The 19419-nt window shown below is 45.2% G+C and overlaps 1 protein-coding gene across 5 annotated transcripts in view; it reads right to left on the bottom strand.

The window, feature by feature from the left end:
- LOC111851203 (AT-rich interactive domain-containing protein 1B-like) overlaps positions 1-19419 on the bottom strand; it is an 84025-nt gene that overhangs the window by 41333 nt on the left and 23273 nt on the right. For 2 of the 5 annotated variants that reach the window (XM_072703114.1, XM_072703116.1), the window contains exons 3-4: positions 16544-16675; positions 4020-4127 (exon numbers count right to left, since the gene is read on the bottom strand). In XM_072703114.1, coding sequence (XP_072559215.1) covers positions 4020-4127; positions 16544-16675 — 240 coding nt within the window. The remainder of the gene's footprint in view (positions 1-4019; positions 4128-16543; positions 16676-19419) is intronic. The other 3 variants (XM_072703115.1, XM_072703117.1, XM_072703118.1) reach the window with 2 other exon arrangements.

Below are 19419 nucleotides of genomic sequence, written 5' to 3'. Positions count from 1 at the left end.
GAGTGCTGACGATAGCAAAGCCAGAACACAAGCGCTCAAGGTGAGATGTGTAATTAAAAATGTATCATTTTAAAATTGAGTATGCTAGGATTTGCGGGCTTTGCTTCAGGCAGAGGAAGCCCAGTGCCTTATTAAGGGCCGCGTATTTATTGTCGTTAGCAAGACAACTGGATCCAAATGAATCCCAATAAACGACTGCCGCTAAATCACACTCAATGATGGATACTTTGCGCAAAATGTTGTCACTGCTGGATGGCGACGCCAGTGAGCGTGAACGAGAAAAGGCTGCTGGATAATTTATGACACTCCGTGATGTATTTTCAGAGTCAGCGTGTGCCGTGAAATATATCATTATGACACATAACACTTTAATTTCATATGAGACTGCGTGTACGGCACCGCAGAGCTTTTCCCCTCTGAGATGTACGATCTCATGTGTTGTTTCTGCGCTTTTCTAAGGAGGACAATGTGCTACGCGACAGCTGTGTGGACAGAAACCTTGGAGAAGGATGCAGTGTGATCTGGCCAACTACTCATGACTAGGGGAATTTCTCAGAGAAACCTCTTCAAGATTGTCTAGGGCAAAGGTTCTCAACCTTATTTGTACCAAGACCCAATTTTCCACCATGCCAGCTCTGTCACAGCCCTATATTAAGTATAGGTTTAAAATTAACGCAGTGCACACTGCAATTTACACCAATCAATGCCTATCGCAGAAATCTGATTGGGTGTGCCTATGAATTTTAAATTAAGCATCTGTGGTTTGGCTTCATGGATTGGTTGAGTGTTCATTAGTTTTGCACTAAGCATTTGCAGACCCAAGAACCATTTAAATAGGTTAATTCTAGAATTGGCACTGGGAAATATGATCGTGGATCAGCATAAGGTTTTGGTATTTTAAAAATGCATACATTTCCAAAACTGCCTCAAGACGCTTTAAGAACTTGCCACAACCCAAATGTGGGTAGTGACCCATGGGCTGGCAATCACTGGTCTAGGGTAGCCCAAAATAAGTGAACAGATCACCACTCCTTGCAGACATAAACCTGGACACATACCATTAAAGGCACTGTGGTTAGCTAAAGATGGCGGCACCAGCTTATGAACATGAAAGGCATAGACATGGAACAAACTAGTCAAAAACATTGACACTGTCCAAATCAAAGGCCTCTAGAACTAGCAGCAAAAGCTAAAATCCTTCTCTACATTAGTAAGCAAGCCCAACCAGCAGACCTGCCAACACCAAGCCTCAAACACAGGCCGTTCCCCTTTGTTATACGGAGAGGTGCAGCAGCGCCCTGCGGCTGATAAAGGGCTCTGATGTTACCGCCCAGGGGGGCACAGATTCAGGGCCTCAGGCTCCGACAAAAAACGAAATAAAGGAGGCTCTAATTTTAGACTATCGGGCATGTCAGAGCCAGACCATCCGTTACCCCTCGTCGTCTATGCTTGGCGAGACTCTTAAATAAATGAATAAGAGGAAGATCCAATGAGTAAAAATGGAGGGAAAAATGTCTACAGCAGCAGGCTGCAGTGCATCTTCCGGATGCGGGCTCACTCTAGCTTTGGGTCGGCCGCGGCATTGGCAAGCTCCTAGCGTGTTCAGCGCCTCAGTCAAAGGTCTCGTCTGAAGACAGCACATCACCCAGTTCTGGCAGATGAATGGCCCCTGGGTGCGGGACTCGGATCAGAATACGTCCTTCAACCGGCGCCGAGATACAAAGCAACCCAATTTTTGAGATTCATGGTCCCCAACAGTAAGATATAAATATAACAAATATAAGAATCATAATATTTGGACATTGTAGCAGCAAGAATAGCACTACATAACATTCAGGTAAATTTATTTTTAAGTATTATTGGTAGGTATAAATATTCCGTATTAAACAAAATGTGGGTCTACATCCATAAACAGGCACATAATTCAATGTAAGGACATAATTTAGAGCAAAACACAAAAAAGTGGTGCCACGAGCATAAAGATGATGATGATAATGATGATAATGATGGTCACCAGATTAGGCTCCCCACAGATTTTCTACTTTTCACCCGAGGTCATTTACTCCCCATCATGGTAATGCTCGCAGTGTCATACTTCAGGTCATACAAAAGGTAATTCAAGACATCTACTTGAGAGTCAGGGGGGGCTGCTAAGCCTTGGGTGGCGGCTGATAGCGGCATTACATAGGGGAGGTTTAAGAAAGAAAAGAGAGGGAAAGTAGCAGTGAGTTTCCTCCTGGAGATGATGCATCAAATATGGGTCTGAAGAAGCTGCCATAAGTGCCACCAGTAGCATCATGGGGTGTGGCCACCCCACCCCCCCCCACCCCCCGGCTGAAAAGAGGAACCACAGGCAGCACTGAGCAGGACCATAAATACAGGACCTCAAACATTTGACGGGGTCCAAACTGCACCCAGTACTGCTGGCCTCAGGCAGCACCAGAGCCCCCCCATGTCCTCCAAGCTGGGGCCAGCCTTCAGAGAACAGACTCCCCGAGCACATCAGCCAGCAGCCAGCTAACTGACCCGCTGAGGCTCACGCAGACACCGCGCGATTCCAGGTGGCTGAGATCGGGAACATGCACACAAAGCTGGAAGACTGAGGAGGAAGGATCCAACAAGTGGAGGCGATGGGGGCGCTGTGAGAGCAGGCAGCTCCAGCACGCTACGGCACAGTGAATGCAAAAGCGAAGCTGTCAGGGCTGGAAGGAGGTGTGTGTGGGGGGGGGGAGTCAACGTCCCATCAAGAGCCTGATCAGCAGCCGGACAAGCAGACACACACACAGACACACACACACACTCAGCCAGAAGTGGTACAAAAAATACAGACACAGAAAAAACTAATGATCAATAATAATTCCATAATCAAATTAAAGAAACATAGCTTATCAAAATTTCCCTGAGCACTCCAGCACAGTAAAACTTGACACCACAACAAACCTCTGTTAAATTTCACATCAACTCATATTTTTTCCAGATCATAAGGTAAGGGATGGCATGTATTCTAAACCAGCGCTTAGTGGCAGCACTTAAAACATCTAAACTTCTATAGAATGAAAAGGCTGCCTAAAAGCCTTAATGGTTACACCCAGCCAATACCCATGGAAAAAGCCAAAAATGGCTCCATGTTTCATTGGCCTGACCAAGAGAGGAACATACTAAAAAATAAGCCCTCTGATTGGCCAGCGGCTGTCTCAAGTGAGTCGCCTGTCGTCCAATCCCGCGATGCCAGCTCTTGGAACGAGTGTGGCAGCAGGGCTTGCAGCACAAGGGGATGCTGCTGCAGAGGCTTGCCCACCCACTGGAGTGCTTACTCATCTGTTTCACTGCATGCTTTTTCCACCCCCGTGCCCCCCCCAGCCCTTCTCAACATGAATTCAGTGACCATAGAGCGAAGATGAAATTAAATATTGGTTGACTGGCAAAGAAAGTCCCTGTAAAAACCTGGCAAGACCATATGAGGAGTGAGCGACTCTCTCCCGGATGCTGAATAACACCGAGAGACACCCACAGCCTGCATGGCCTCGGGGACGCCAGAGCCTGCTCAGCACACAGTGACGTGCTGGGCTTACACAGGCAGTGACGACGGGGCCACGGGGGGCCACACAGTGTATACCTAAGTGTAACGACTGATCTCATGGGAGAGTGTCCCACAGGGAGCTGCAACAATCTCTCTCATGAGGGGCAGTGACCAATCATTTCCACAAGACTGCGTGTCTCTTGGGGAGGGGTGGGGAATCATTTTCACAAAGATGTGAATCTCTGGGATAGACAAGCCAATCACCTTCATGAGGAGGTGTGTCCCTCAAAGGGGAGGGAAGGCCAATCATTTTGAAAAGGAGGCGTGTCTTTATGGGAAGGGAAGGCCAGTCATTTTCATGAGGAGTATGGTGTCTCTCAAACGGGTGGGAGGTGTGGGGTAGTTGCAATCATTTTCACAAAGAGACGTGTCTCTCGAGGGGATTAAATGATCTGTCTCACAGGGAGGATGGTCTAGAGGGGTGACTGACTGCTCTCACCGGTAGGCTGGAGGGTCTGTCCTCCTGTGTGAGACCCAAGTCCTCATTGGGCTTCCCAGCGGTGACCGAGGTCTGGCCCATGCTTCCATAGCTGTCTGATGAAATCTCCTGGAGAAAAAGGGAAAACAAACCATCTTACAGCTTCAGTTAACCAATGAATTAAACACTCCTTGTTTAATACCTCCTGACAGCTAAAACCTGTGTGAAAGCTACTCTCTCCCTATTCTGCAGAGTTATGTTTTATTGTGTTGGTTTTTATTTTTTTTTTTACTTTTGGAGGCAACATAAATCATTTTTGTCAGGCTGGTGAATGATGTTATACATGAAAGTAACAAAGATGCTCCAGCAAGTAAAATCATACTGCTAAAAGCTTACCGAGAAACTGAGGGGAAAGTACGGCACTTAAAGAGCCCAACCAAGGCCGAGTCCTCAGGCGACAGACTGACTAAAGATGCCTGACTGGGCATTCAGCTTAGAGTGGCACTCTCCCCCCCCATAAGAAAGGACTGACGGACACACAGGAACACTGTGGGGGGGCCCTCATCTCTTTTCCCACAAGTCCTTAAGGTTCAGGAGATTTGGTCTTATCTGAAAATCTAGCAAAGTATTATTCTCAGTATCACAACTTCAGAGACCAAAGAGGGACGTGCAGGGTCACAGAAACACAGCAAGGCAGAAATACTATGATGTCTAAGTCACTTCCAGCAGAAATCAGAAGTACCACAAGAACCCTGGAAATGGCTTTGCAAGCCACAGACAGGCAGAGGGGCCTTAAGCTGGAGCTACACGTCAAATGGCATTTGGACAAAAACGCACCGTGTCGGCCAGAACAATCTGTCGCATACTTAAAACGCCGTTACCTCCTTGTTCATTCTATGTCACGCCACAACCCCAGAAGGCACACAATGTTTTCAGTGCAGCAGAGCCACATTTAGAGCACAAATAATTGTATTGTGAGAAGTGCAGGAGTCGTTTTAATAAAGGAGATGACAGCTCTTTTAAAATGGAAGTTGCTCTCTTCATTAACAGTAAACTACTGGTTTAATACTAGCAGTGGTACAGACAGGGAACCCAACAATTTAAATGACACTCACAGTCACACACCAAAGAAACAAGCATTCCACGGAAAAAATTACACATTTAAGGCATTACTATAAACAGAAATGCACGAGTGCACATATCAAGATACACTATTTAAAGTGCAGTGCAGTGTGAAGCATGCTAGTAACTGAATAATTAGTCCTGCTGACCAAGACCACGGCATCACATTTATGTCAGCCAATCGTGGACAGCGGGTGGGATCAGAACAAATTAAAATGTTTGCCTTCGGGACACTGTACAGGCAGTACACTGGAACTGTGCCAGTTCCCTCGATTTCGTCTGAAGTTTTAGGCAGTTACCTCTTTCCCATCTAAAGCACAAAGCCTTCTACCAGATTAATAGGCATTTTGACACTGCCAGAACCAGAACCTTTTTCCGGAACCAGGGAGTTTTGTCGTGTTTACACCGCAGGAACCTGGCCTGATTGTAGATCCTCGGAGACAGTTCCGAAACCCTTTTTTAGTACCTACTCCAGACTATGTACTTTTTCTTTAAACATGAACTACTGAGACAGCACTTACAGTGATAAAGTTGCTGACTGGCTTGACAGCAAGCACCAGTGCTAACATGGTAGTTACATGGATGTGCAGAAAGAGAGATGTGGCGGAGTGAAAACTGAGCAGATGGGATTATTTTTGTAAATTTTTTTTGCTTGCTTCTCCAAAATTCTTCATCGGAAAATTTGTTCACTAACCAATATACTTGTCTAATATCGCTGGTGAAACTTGCTAGCGTTTATTAGTGGGATAACATAGCATCTTTTTTTTATTAAGTGGAAAACTAAAGATCGATCTGCTGGCCAGATTTCACAAGAATCATGAACATGTCATGGGCAATAAAAGTAAATCATAAATAAAAGGCTGTGTCCTGTTTTGATCGCAATCGATCCCCCCAAAAACTAACAAATAACTAATTAAATGACTTTATCCTCCATTGTTTTGGTGTGACGCTGTAGTTTTGTATGAAATAATGTGTAAAGTTTAACCTACGAACTTTCTGCACCTCCCATTGTTATTTAGCATAAAGGTCCCAGTTCCTGCTGTGGTGCGACAGCGACACACAAAAGTGGGCAGGTGCTACAAAAGTTCCCAGCCCTGACAGCAGAGGGACTTGTAAACCAGGAATAGGTAAACGTCCAGGGTAAATGTGTGTGCGGGTATGCCTGTCACCTTGCCCCCCATTGGGTGAGGATGGGTAAAGGCATTTCTTAGTCTGCTATTTTTTTCCCTTCACGCTACCTGACCCCATTAGCATAGATGAAATACAAGTCCTAAGACACCAATGACAAAGAATAAAAAATTTAAACTAAGAAAAGCTATTAAATCTCTCGATTAGTCTCATGAACAGTAGCAATACTGCTCCAAGGACACAGGGGCTGCAGCTTTGCAAATCACAGCCCCCAACAAGTAAGGGTGTCCCAGATTTTAGATGGAGATAAGAGTGACAGGCGTGATGGGGGAGAACCGCTGGTACAGGTAAAGACAGTGCCTCAGCCACCCACTGATGTCCACTGCCACAGGTAAAGACAGTGCCTCAGCCACCCACTGATGTCCACTGGCACAGGTAAAGACAGTGCCTCAGCCACCCACTGATGTCCACTGGCACAGGTAAAGACAGTGCCTCAGCCACCCACTGATGTCCTCTGGCACAGGTAAAGACAGTGCCTCAGCCACCCACTGATGTCCACTGGCACAGGTAAAGACAGTGCCTCAGCCACCCACTGATGTCCACTGGCACAGGTAAAGACAGTGCCTCAGCCACCCACTGATGTCCACTGGCACAGGTAAAGACAGTGCCTCAGCCACCCACTGATGTCCTCTGGCACAGGTAAAGACAGTGCCTCAGCCACCCACTGATGTCCACTGGCACAGGTAAAGACAGTGCCTCAGCCACCCACTGATGTCCACTGGCACAGGTAAAGACAGTGCCTCAGCCACCCACTGATGTCCTCTGGCACAGGTAAAGACAGTGCCTCAGCCACCCACTGATGTCCACTGGCACAGGTAAAGACAGTGCCTCAGCCACCCACTGATGTCCACTGGCACAGGTAAAGACAGTGCCTCAGCCACCCACTGATGTCCACTGGCACAGGTAAAGACAGTGCCTCAGCCACCCACTGATGTCCACTGGCACAGGTAAAGACAGTGCCTCAGCCACCCACTGATGTCCACTGGCACAGGTAAAGACAGTGCCTCAGCCACCCACTGATGTCCTCTGGCACAGGTAATGACAGTGCCTCAGCCACCCACTGATGTCCACTGGCACAGGTAAAGACAGTGCCTCAGCCACCCACTGATGTCCTCTGGCACAGGTAATGACAGTGCCTCAGCCACCCACTGATGTCCACTGGCACAGGTAAAGACAGTGCCTCAGCCACCCACTGATGTCCACTGGCACAGGTAAAGACAGTGTCTCAGCCACCCACTGATGTCCACTGGCACAGGTAAAGACAGTGCCTCAGCCACCCACTGATGTCCACTGGCACAGGTAAAGACAGTGCCTCAGCCACCCACTGACGTCCACTGGCACAGGTAAAGACAGTGCCTCAGCCTCAAGCTTATGTCCACTGGCACAGGTAAAGACAGTGCCTCAGCCACCCACTGACGTCCACTGGCACAGGTAAAGACAGTGCCTCAGCCTCACGCTTATGTCCACTGACTAGGGCTGCAACTATTATTTTGGTAGTCGACTAATAGTTCAAGTTTTCTGTTGATTAGTCACGTTTATTTCATGCATGACTATTTTGATGAATGCGACCTGTGGTTGCATATCCTGTTTTAGGCTCCAGTGCATGTCTTACCTCATCTGCTCACGTATGTCCCCCTGTGAATGTCCCCCTGATGTGTCTGCATTAAGACTATTCAAATTTATAATAATCAAATTAAAATAACCAGTGAAACATATGAATTTGAAAATAAACAGATGTTTATATATTAGTGTATTAGTGTTACAATAAAAAAGAAATACATTAAACAATACAAACTAAAGTGCACATTGGTGACACTGGTGTGTCTTAAAGTCCAAAAGTTTAAATAAAGCTTCAATTCAAATACAATAAAACAATGTATAAAAGATTCAGTTCAGGTTCTGTTTCTGACGTGATAACAATACAAAATCCGCATCACAGATTTTTTGGAGTCGACGTCATCGATTACGTTGACTAATCGTTGCAGCCCTACCACTGGCACAGGTAAAGACGACGGCTCAGTCGCCCCCTGATGTCCATCAATCCATCTTCACGAAATCTATTCCACACATCAAGCTTGTTTGGGGAGAACCCAACCAATAGCTCAGAGCTGTTAAATCTTATCTATCTCTGATTTAAAGGAACCCAGGGTTTTAGCTTGCACTGCACTAACAGGAAGACTATTCCATTCTCTAACTACACACTGGGTAAAGAAGCAGTTTCTCAAATCCAGTTTAAAATGTGCTCCCGCTAATTTTAACCCATGGCCATGAGTTCTTGTATTTGAACTAATACTGAAGAAACTATTTGGTTGAACAGCATCCAGACCTGTTAGAATCTTATAGACCTGGATCATGTCCCCCCTTCGTCTCCTTTTCTTGAGGCTGAACAGATTCAGCTCAGCTAACCTCTCCTCATAAGACATTCCTCTAAGACCAGGAATCATTCTTATAACCCTACGCTGAACTCTTTCCAAGGCAGCAATGTCCTTCTTAAGGTATGGTGACCAAACCTGCACACAATATTCTAGGTGGGGTCTAACCAAGGAATTATATAATCATAGCATCACCTCCCTTGACTTAAACTCCACACACCTAGAGATGTAACCCAACATCCTATTGGCCTTTTTAATTGCTTCCCCAAACTGGTGAGAGTGGGACATGGAAGCATCAACATACACACCGAGATCTTTCTCATAATCAGACACATGTATTTCAAAAAAATATCTGTACTTCATATTTCTGCTCCCTCCATGGAGTACCTTACATTTATCTATGTTAAATTTCATCTGCCAGGTATCAGCCCAGTCGCTAATTAAAACAAGATCCTGCTGTAGCCTCAGTGCTGCTAGTTCAGTATCTGCTACAAGGAACAAACAGACATTTATAAACAGGCATGAGAAAGATGTAAACACAAAAGAGGTCCCTCAATTTCACCCTAAAGATATGCGATTATACCATATGAGGCTTTATTTTGAATGGGCAAAAAAATCTTCATAGAAAAAGACCTCAAAATATGCTAGAGAGCAAACAAATAGAGAAATTAAAAATGAATACACTGCCTTTAATCAGGACATCCTGTTAATCTGCTTACCACCACAAATGGTTGATGATGATACCCATTACTGCAGAGTTAAATATTTACTCGAGTGCGAATGTGTGTAAAAGTGTGAAAGTGTGAAGCTACAACAAGCCAGCCTGGGTGATGCTCTAAAACCTGGGCCATGACATCACGGGACACCAAGTGTCACAGTAGGAACGGCATTCCCCGGGATCACATGATGAGACAGCGGCTTCTCTGCACAACCAATCACAATATCCAAAGCAGACACACCTCGCACATGTCACAAATAGGCAGACAGACAGGCAGGTAGGTAGTGACAGGCAGGCAGAGACAGGCAGGCAGGCAGGCAGGCAGAGAGACAGGCAGGCAGAGAGACAGGCAGAGAGGCAGAATCTCTGGTGTCTATCTGAGCTTCCAATCAGATGTGTGGTGTTGAGTGAGCAGGAGATGCATCATCAGGAGACCTAAGTGAAGAGCCGTAATGGTGTGGGAAAGCAGCACCAAGCCCAGACAGGCTGCCGGGCCTGATGAGCGTGCAAGCCAGAGGTGACAAGCTTTACAGCAGCCCTAAGCCCTACACCCAGCAGCCAGGGGTCTTCAGCTCCTGCTGCAGTCCATGAGGAAGCGAAGGGCACCCACGTCCTCAGAGACGCCATGATGTCAGCCGGAGACGCTGCCACCTGACTGTCAGCGCTCTGCAAATGGCCGGTCTGCTTTCAGGCTGCTACTATAATGAGAATGTGAGGCCTAAATGGTGACGGGCTATACAGGAAATTACAGAAAACCACATTGAACGCATGTCGTTTGGTGCAGACGGGGGTGTGGCTCAGCAGGTTAGGACGTGATCAGCGCCTGTGATCGGATGGTTATCGGTTCGCATCCCAGCATGTCGTCACCACTGAGCAGGGTTTATAACCTCCATTTGCTCCAGGGGCGTCTGGCCCTGCTTTCTCAAAAATGTACGTCAAACATGTCTGGTATATAAATGTCATGTGAACGAAATGTAGTGCAGCAAGTCGGAGGGGGAAAAATCTGCATGAGAAAAAAAATAACAGAATATGGCAGACAAATAAAAGAAGTAAACAGCATCGTACAGCCCTACAAAAGGCAGCCGCACACAGTGTTTAATCCTGCAAACCCACCAGCCGTACGCTGGCAAAATCACTGCCAGTCAGCAGGTTAAGTCCACTTTCCCAATTCATTCATAAACCGTGACGATTCCCAGTCATGCTGGGACACTCAGAATACATATATAGAGACACGGTGAAACCCACCATTAAAAAGAATCAACGTAAGAGAGATGGAGTCTGGCTGCAAGAGCCAACTAAGCAAGGCAGCCTACGAATGCTGCGCTAGGCACTGTTGCCAAGGAAACACGGTACATTTAATTGCAAGTGCTAAGACCATCAAAATTTATTTAGAAGTTGACAAGATTCACCCCCCAATTCACATTTTTACCAAGCCACCTCTGGATCTAAAAAGAGGGCAGATTGTTTACAGAGCCTCCTGTTTCCTTTACAAGGCACCGGTGTGATAACATCGGCGTGCGGTAGCTGGCGTTTGCCGCAGGGAGCTCAGAGCACGAGGCCCCTCCCGTCACCAAGGCTCATTCCCGCAGCCAGTTAACAGCGAGCTCTAAATGCCAAACTGCCACCCACACCTCCCATTCTAAATTTCAGCCTTGCTCTACGGTTCCTGAGTGCAGGTCATCGACCGCCGGCCTTGTGGGTGTGGAGCGCGTGTCCCTGGCTTTAGTCGATGTTAAATACCAGCCTTTCGGCTCAGTGCCGATGCTAAAACAGACATTTCTGGGAGATTTCTGAAAACACACCACAGGCCCGGCCAAAGAACTGCTACAGCCCTAAGGCAGCATATTACTCTGACATTCGAGCACCTCCTCACCTGAGAGGAAGTCTCTGATTTGCAGAACAGCAATGCAATGGCAGGGAGAGAGGAATTAAAAAGGTTAGCGCCATCAGATCACACTCACGGCAATTATAGACTTTAAACCTCATGGTGGAGTGTCCGCTCTTATTGGCATGTAACCTGTTCTCTTGGAGGTCCTGTGCTCCTCCATACCTGAAGTGTTTTGTTATCCAGGTGCTTATCCACAACTCCTGGCTCCTACTGAAATGTCGACCAATTACCGGCAAAAAGTCCTCGCTGGATTCAGTTACTCACTGAAGTGAAACAGCTGGACGGCGGAAAAGGAAGAATGATTCTGATGAAAACGCACGTTGAGTGTTTACAAAAACGAGAGAAACACTGGAAGCCGCATTTATAAGGCCTAGCCTTGACTTGACTTTTCTACAATATTTATATAACTATCAATTTCAGAAGGCTACTTGATTTGTGTTAGTGTTTGTCTTAAGGTTTATGTTTTTTCCTAAATAACACATGCAGTGCAGCCATAATAAGCAATATAATGAATTCTGCAACGTAATAAACGCTACAGTGTGCAGAGTTATAGTGGTTTGCAGTTCATTGTGTTTATTCAGCCTCGTTCATGCATTTTAACTAGAGAGCCCAAGAGGCTGATGGAATTTGCTGTGCGTCTAAATGCTAATATCTGAATCCTGGTCAACACGTTTCCTTGAAAATAGCTCATCAAAGCACCTACAATTGGATTAAGTTTGGACTCCTTGACCGGGCTGAATAAAACAGAATATAATTGGACCCATGGAAGGTTGCTCAACAAATTCAATTCCTTGGATGGCTTATTTATCGTAACTGGAACAAAGTTAAAGGTTTTTCTGTGCCCTTCTTACATTCTGAACAGCACTCAGTGAAAAAGTTGGGAGGTGTCATCTATTAGTGATCCGTTAAATCAGTGCTTGAGCTGTTCTGATATTCCTGGGAGTGAAAAACGATGACATGTTTCTGCCGGTCAGTCGTCCTAGATACTTAAGCTTTCCCCCATAAAATTACACTATGCTCCAAAAGCTTAACTTATAAACCTCAGGCGATGCACAAATAAAAACCCTGGGCACACGCGTCTACTCTACAGGTTGCTGTAAAAAACCCTGATGTTCCCAGAAGACAACAGTCAATCGATTTCGATGCAGGCAATGCCAGGCTTGGCTGATTAGGATGGAAGCTTGGAATGAAGGAGGTCACGGAGGTTTCACACAGATTTAGGCATCGGAAAGAACTTTGGCTACAGAACAACGGAGCAAAACGCCGAGAGCTGCCCACACAGGTCAAAAAGCAGCTTTCGACACTAGAAATTTAGAGAACACGGCCAAGCATTAACCAGGGAGGGACACAAAGATGCAACAGAATCAATGACCAGGAAGACCCCATCTCAAAAGGGCAACATGGAGAGAGGGAGGTCTCCGCTTAGCAGAGTGGGGTGGTCAGCTGACCGTACTCCGAGGGATTTTCCTAGGTCTCATTTCAAGAGGTAAAACTAAGCTTAACCACCACTGAACAATTCCCAGTCATCCAGAGCAGGGATGCATATCATGGTGCATTGTGCACCAGACCGCTCACCAAAAAACAGCCTTTTTGGGTTATGGGGGGGAAAGGATCACCATAACCCAATTAAATATACCCTTAATACTAAATAAGTTAATAAACAATTTAATAAACTAAAAACAGCCCACAGTCAAGCGGCGCTTAACGACAGGGATACATTCTGAGTAATGCCTCATTTTGTTCACACAATGCATGTCATTGTGTAACTTACACAAACCTAGATGGTTTAGCCTACTACACACCTAGGCAACAGTATTTTTTTAAGCAAAACAGGTACACTGTAAAAGTGATTTTAAAAAGTACAGTAAAAACATAAACCAGTAATATTTATTTCATTGTCAAGTATAGTATTCCCCATAGTATCCGTGGGGGACAGATTGCAAAACCTGCCGCGGATGGCCACCACCATGGACAATAGTGAACCATCCGCAGACCCCTTATATAACGTGACTTTCATGCACAAATATATGGTGAGGTCCGATATTACTTTTCAGTTTTAAATACAGTAATAATTAATAATAAACACAGTGAATAATAAAGTACATGGCACATTATTACATATTTGAATCCCTGGCATCAGAAATTGAAAATTAAAACTAGTTACTAGGACATTTAAACTAGTTCAAATTCAACTCATTGAAGTAAATGAGACAAATGTTTTGAATCTTACTAAATGTAACAAATAGAATTTCTGATAGAGGTGCCAATCCAGACCTATTAAACTGATTGGGTATTGGCCATAAGTGACCGATCCATATCTTATTCATTTTTTTTATTCACTTATTCAGTTTTCAGTAAAAAGACAGCTACTATTTCTTGTTAAATCAATTTCTACAATCAATCGCATGACAGCTCTTTACCATTTTGGATGCGTTTTTGTGGCATTCAAGCTGAACACTAATGTCAGCTCCCAGCCTTTCTGCCACTCAGAGGGTGTGAGCACAGTGACTTCCGCCTACTGTGAAGTCATGTGCATTCCCTTTGGAGTACAGGCAGCGTAAGAACATCACATAGGAGGGTGATGATCTGGAAGTATTTGACACTTTTTACAACAACTACTGGCACAGCGGTTTGCAATCTTCGTAAAAACAAAGTTTTCAAAATAAGAAGTGTGTAGTGGAAAATCCCACTAAACAAAGCGCACGCAATTGTGCGAGACAACGCGAGTAATACGAAAAAAGCAATGGAAGATTTGGGAGTTGCTAGCTTGGACTGTTTTGCGCACTTGCTGCAGCCTGTGATACAGAAGGGGGCTGCTATCAGAATGAAGTGCATGTGACGCTGTTGCCAGTGGGAGAAACACTGTGGGGTATTTTAAGCATTCGCCACTAGCATATACTCTCTTGTAAGATACTCAAACTGAACTGCAAATTCCTCAAAAATGCTTAACACAAGATGCACAAACAAGGTGGAACAGTTTCTCGTAGCCTAATTAAGATGTCTTGGCATACATTTTCTTCATTTGTATTTACTAGTTTTAAAAAATAAGAATATATTAAATATTTATTAAAATATTAAAGGTAAAAGAGCAATTGTAACTAGTTATAATGTGTATTTTTGATATCAGAAATTCAAATATACAGAGAGAAAATTAACAGAGAGAAAATTAATTTATATCAGAAAATCAGTTTTCACATAAGAACATAAGAACTATACAAACGAGAGGAGGCCATTCGGCCCATCGAGCTCGCTTGGGGAGAACTTAACTAATAGCTCAGAGTTGTTAAAATCTTATCTAGCTCTGATTTAAAGGAACCCAAGGATTCAGCTTGCACTACGTTATCAGGAAGACTATTCCATACTCTGACTACACGCTGTGTAAAGAAGTGCTTCCTTAAATCCAGTTTGAAATGTTCTCCCGCTAATTTCCACCTATGGCAACGAGTTTTTGTATTTGAACTAATGCTGAAGTAACTATTTGGTTGAACAGCATCCAAACCTGTTAGAATCTTATAGACCTGGATCATGTCCCCCCTCAGTCTCCTTTGCTTGAGGCTGAACAGATTTAGCTCAACTAACCTTTCCTCGTATGACATTCCTCTAAGACCAGGAATCATTTTTGTGGCCCTACGCTGCACCTTTTCTAAGGCCGCAATGTCCTTTTTAAGATATGGTGACCAAACCTGCACACAATATTCTAGGTGAGGTCTCACCAAGGAATTGTATAATCTCAGCATTACCTCCCTTGACTTAAACTCCACAGACCTGGAGATATACCACAACATCCTATTGGCCTTTTTTTTTATTGCTTCCCCGTACTGGCGAGAATGAGACATGGAAGCATCAACATACACACCAAGGTCTTTCTCATAATCAGCTACCTTTATTTCAGTAGGTCCCATAAAATACCTGTACTTTATATTTCTACTCCCTACATGGAGTACCTTACATTTGTCTATGTTAAATTTCATCTGCCAGGTATCGGCCCAGTCACTAATTAAATCAAGATCCCGCTGTAGCTGCTGAGCCGCTAGTTCCGTATCTGCTACACCACCCACCTTGGTGTCATCCGCAAATTTCACCAGTTTACTGTATATATTGGTGTCTATATCATTTATGTAAATTAGGAACAATAGTGGTCCTAAAATTGAACCCTGCGGTACCCCACTATGAACGCAGGCCCATGTTGGCATGGTTTCAATCAGAAGGTACCACACCTTCAGATAAGGATGGTTTAAATGGCTTGCCACACACGATAGCAAATCCATCTGTGTATCTTCCAGCTCCTTATTCAGTGCAGGGGGGACTGGACCCTATCCCATGCAGTATGACACATGACTGTGTGTCTACATGCCCTGTGATGGACTAGCATACCATCCAGAGTGTAGGCTGCCCCAGCCTTGTGCGCTTGTCCTTCCCAGCACAGACTCCAGGCCCACCAGTGACCCTGACCAGGATAAGTGGTCAGAAGATGGCTAGAATTTAGCTAACTGCATGTTTTTGGAGGGAACCAGCAAAACAAATGAAATATAGGTGGCCTGCCACCTGGTGACCAGTCCCTCCTTACATACACAGATACAGCGCCCCAGGACTGTCAGCTGGATAAACAGCAGCTCCCCCCCCCACCAAGTCACACCTCAAATGGACCCAGAGCCAATAGAAACAGAAGACCTGCTCAAAGACCCGACCACCACCCCACACTGCCCAATCAGAGCACAGGCTCCAGCCGCACTCAGCTCCTCCACTAACCAATCTCTTACACTCCTCCGTTCTTAAGCATGACCAGATGTGACATACTATATTTTTAGACATTTCTACTTTTTTGGTCAAATCCTCAATGAAAATAACTTCTATGGGCATAGACCATGAAGGCCAAGTTAAGTGTCAGGATGGTAAAAACCAAGGTCAAGAAAGAAGATGAATAAGCATCCATCCCTTACCGCAACACACTTCTCTCACAAAAAGTACATAACAGCCAAGTCAAGGCTGTCCACACAGCTTTTGTGCAGATATTAAGTTACATATGATTTTAATGGGGGTGAGTGCAATTCACTTACCACCATCTCAAAATGGTAGCTGCCTTTGGCAAGTCTAGTTTTTTGTATTTCTAACAAAGACGTAGAAAAACATACAAAAAATTAGGATAGAGGTGCTTGACTGTTCCACGTGACTAAAATGGTAAGGCTCTGAAAGCAGGTCAACAGGAGTGACCGAAGTGACCAAATAGTGAAGAAGCCAAGTATTGTGGGTGGCTCACCTGCGGCGGGGGTGCACGGGGCTGCGCATAGGGCGGCTGGGCGGCAGGCTGCATGGGCTGGCTGAAGTACGGCGGCTGAGCCTGCTGGCAGAATCCACCCATGGCCTGATGGCCGTAAGGAGTCGCCATCTGCTGGAGCGGAGGCCACAGGATGACCATTAAACGGTGTTATTCAAAGTGACCACCCACCATAGGCGCCTACACAGAAAAGCAGGAGCACTGATTTTATTAATGATGCTATTAAAAGGCAGCTGAATACATGCATGGGGGAAAAAATTCAAATGATTAACAACCTGAGTTTTACAGAACATTCCCAGACCAGCAATTTTGCGATTCAGAAACTATTTGTTAAACGTATGGATCACTGAGCCAAGGAATAAGGAGAGAGAGAGAGAGAGAGAGAGAGAGAGAGACCCCCAATATGTTCCTGATGACACTTCAAACACATGGATACACAAACATCACTTTGCTGAAGAACCAGGACTACAGCTCCACCGATTTTGTTCGTTCCGAGGACGGACGGCCCCCAGTCAGACACCCAGAAATCAAGGGGACATGCGGGGGAGCAACGCCTCTAGCCGGCCACATGGGCACTGAACCTGAACTGAGAAATACATCAGTGGGCAATGGGGTCTGGAGATGAAACAGGTCACCCGGCTGCCTGTGGGTGGAGCTGCACTTATGATCGACATCACATTTTAAGACTCCTCTACCGCGACAACACGATTCACGGTAAATAAAACAGCATTCGTGACCGAAGACAAACGATGTAAATCTGCTGTTATACCTTCTGGCAAAGTACCTAACCCGATTTGCCGCAGCAGAGGAGCAGTAAATAAAAGCGGCTCTCGTCACTGAACCTGCTGTTGTACCCTAGAGCGAGGTACTTAACCTAATTTGATTCGATAAAGACCCGGGTGCATGAATGCGGACTGTAAGCTATGCAAATCGGCCCGCGAGCAGCTAACTCGATTTTTCAGCTTTTAGTAAGAGCACCGGCAACTCAGCCGATGACGCCAATGCAGCTCCTACTTTATATTCCAGACATTATTTTCTAAATTCTCTCACTTCCAGCGACGGCACGTGACGGCCCAGTAACGAGCTGAGGGATGTACAGAGAAGCGGAAGGAAACTCGAGCTGGAATGTACCACAGCTTCATGTACGAAATGTAAATGGGAAGATTCCTTTATCACTACCCTGACTTTGACAATTTAAATACAGAAAATCCTTTGTCCCGTAATACCTAACAGGTGGAGTACAGGGAGACTGAACAGAGGTTGATATTTCTTTGGCTGTGGATGAAAGCTGACAGCATTGTGCCCCACAAGGAATGAAAAGTGCCCCTAAATGTCAGACTGGCTCAGCATTCCGTCAGGCACAGCAGCGCCCCCATGCTGGGCCAGGGGACGATGGTCATTTTTAGAAACTGAAAACCTTCCATAATAACAACTCATTGTTAGCATACACTGCGGTCATACCGCCCAGAAGCACTCTCATGTCACTTTGTCCCACTTCTGGCTCAACATGACTGGCTTCTACAATCTGCGGCCCCTCAAGTATGTTCGGAATGCCGAAGCAGTGAAATGCGGTCAGTCTCTACTGCCTCATGTGGCCGTGGTCATATACAAGCCCACATGACACGAGCACAACCAAATAGGATGCGGTTTAATTAAGACCCGGAAGTGATTATATTGATTACATAATCTGTAACACAAGTTTATTGATAGACACTAAGCACAAAACACAATATCACAGTTCTAAAATTATTTGGGGCCCAAGCCTCTGTGCCTGCAATAGGAAATTCACCAGTTTGAGCTGGGCTTTGTCTGCAGGCCCCTAACCCCCCCACTGCCGGTGCCTTCCCATCACTGCTCTCACCTACATATGTGTCTGTGTGTCACTATTCCTCCTACATGGAGTAGATATAACCAATAATGAGCTGATCACAAAAAATGATGGAGCAGGTAATATCCAGTTAAAATTGGATAAAACCCTCAAGAAAATGCATCTTCACAAAAATTTATTCAATAATTATCATCTCAAATTAGCATAATGATCAACAAAATCCTCTTAATAGGCAAAATATTTTGTAGAATGGTGACTGCAGTGTTATTTTAACTGAATGAGTAACTTATTGGTTATTATCCCAAGTCTTGCTGATAGCCGTCGGTCCACTGAGTGGGACTGATCTGTCTCAGATTTACAACTGGCTGGCATCAGGTCTATGAATACTCCAGTCCTGGATATTCATACATTATCACTGTCCTTAAACCTCAGTCACAGAGCTAGCCTTCACATATAAAGTGTACAAGCTTTAAAAGATGGTTAGGTCTCACCTGCAGAAACACTAATACAGAAAGCAGAAGAAGGACTCTGAAGATGGATGGATGGAATTCAAAGAAATGTAAAGCCTCCCAAAAATGTGGTGGACCACGGTGGTCTAAAGTCCACCACACACTAAAGTTTGCTCCTCTTCAGAGAGGACACTGGCCAAGAAAAGAGAGAACCATTCCCAGTTTGGCCAAATGATCCATAGCCCCCATCAGCCCAGCAAATGGTGGCATCTTTCAAGCTTGGCCCTCCTGATTCTTCATACGACCTGTCACATGGCTGCAGAAACTACGCAGGCGGGAGTGTGGTGCATCGTTATGAAATAAGCTTAGCTGGACCCCTACTATGAGGCAAGGAAAGAGTACAGCTTTGCAATGGTAGCATCTGGACCTAGCAGTTAACATACAAACTCAAGGTGACATACTGGAAAGCAATATGGCGCCCTCTGCAGTGCAGGGTACCAGTGATGTCAAAGATGTAAGCCAAAATCTAAGCAACGGATCATGGCACCAGCACACCACATTATAAACCTCAAGAACACCAT

This window comes from Paramormyrops kingsleyae, chromosome 19 (assembly GCF_048594095.1).
Source record: "Paramormyrops kingsleyae isolate MSU_618 chromosome 19, PKINGS_0.4, whole genome shotgun sequence".
NCBI lineage: Eukaryota > Metazoa > Chordata > Actinopteri > Osteoglossiformes > Mormyridae > Paramormyrops > Paramormyrops kingsleyae.
Note: the sequence above shows the minus strand (reverse complement) of the source record. Positions and strands in the feature narration are given on the sequence as shown.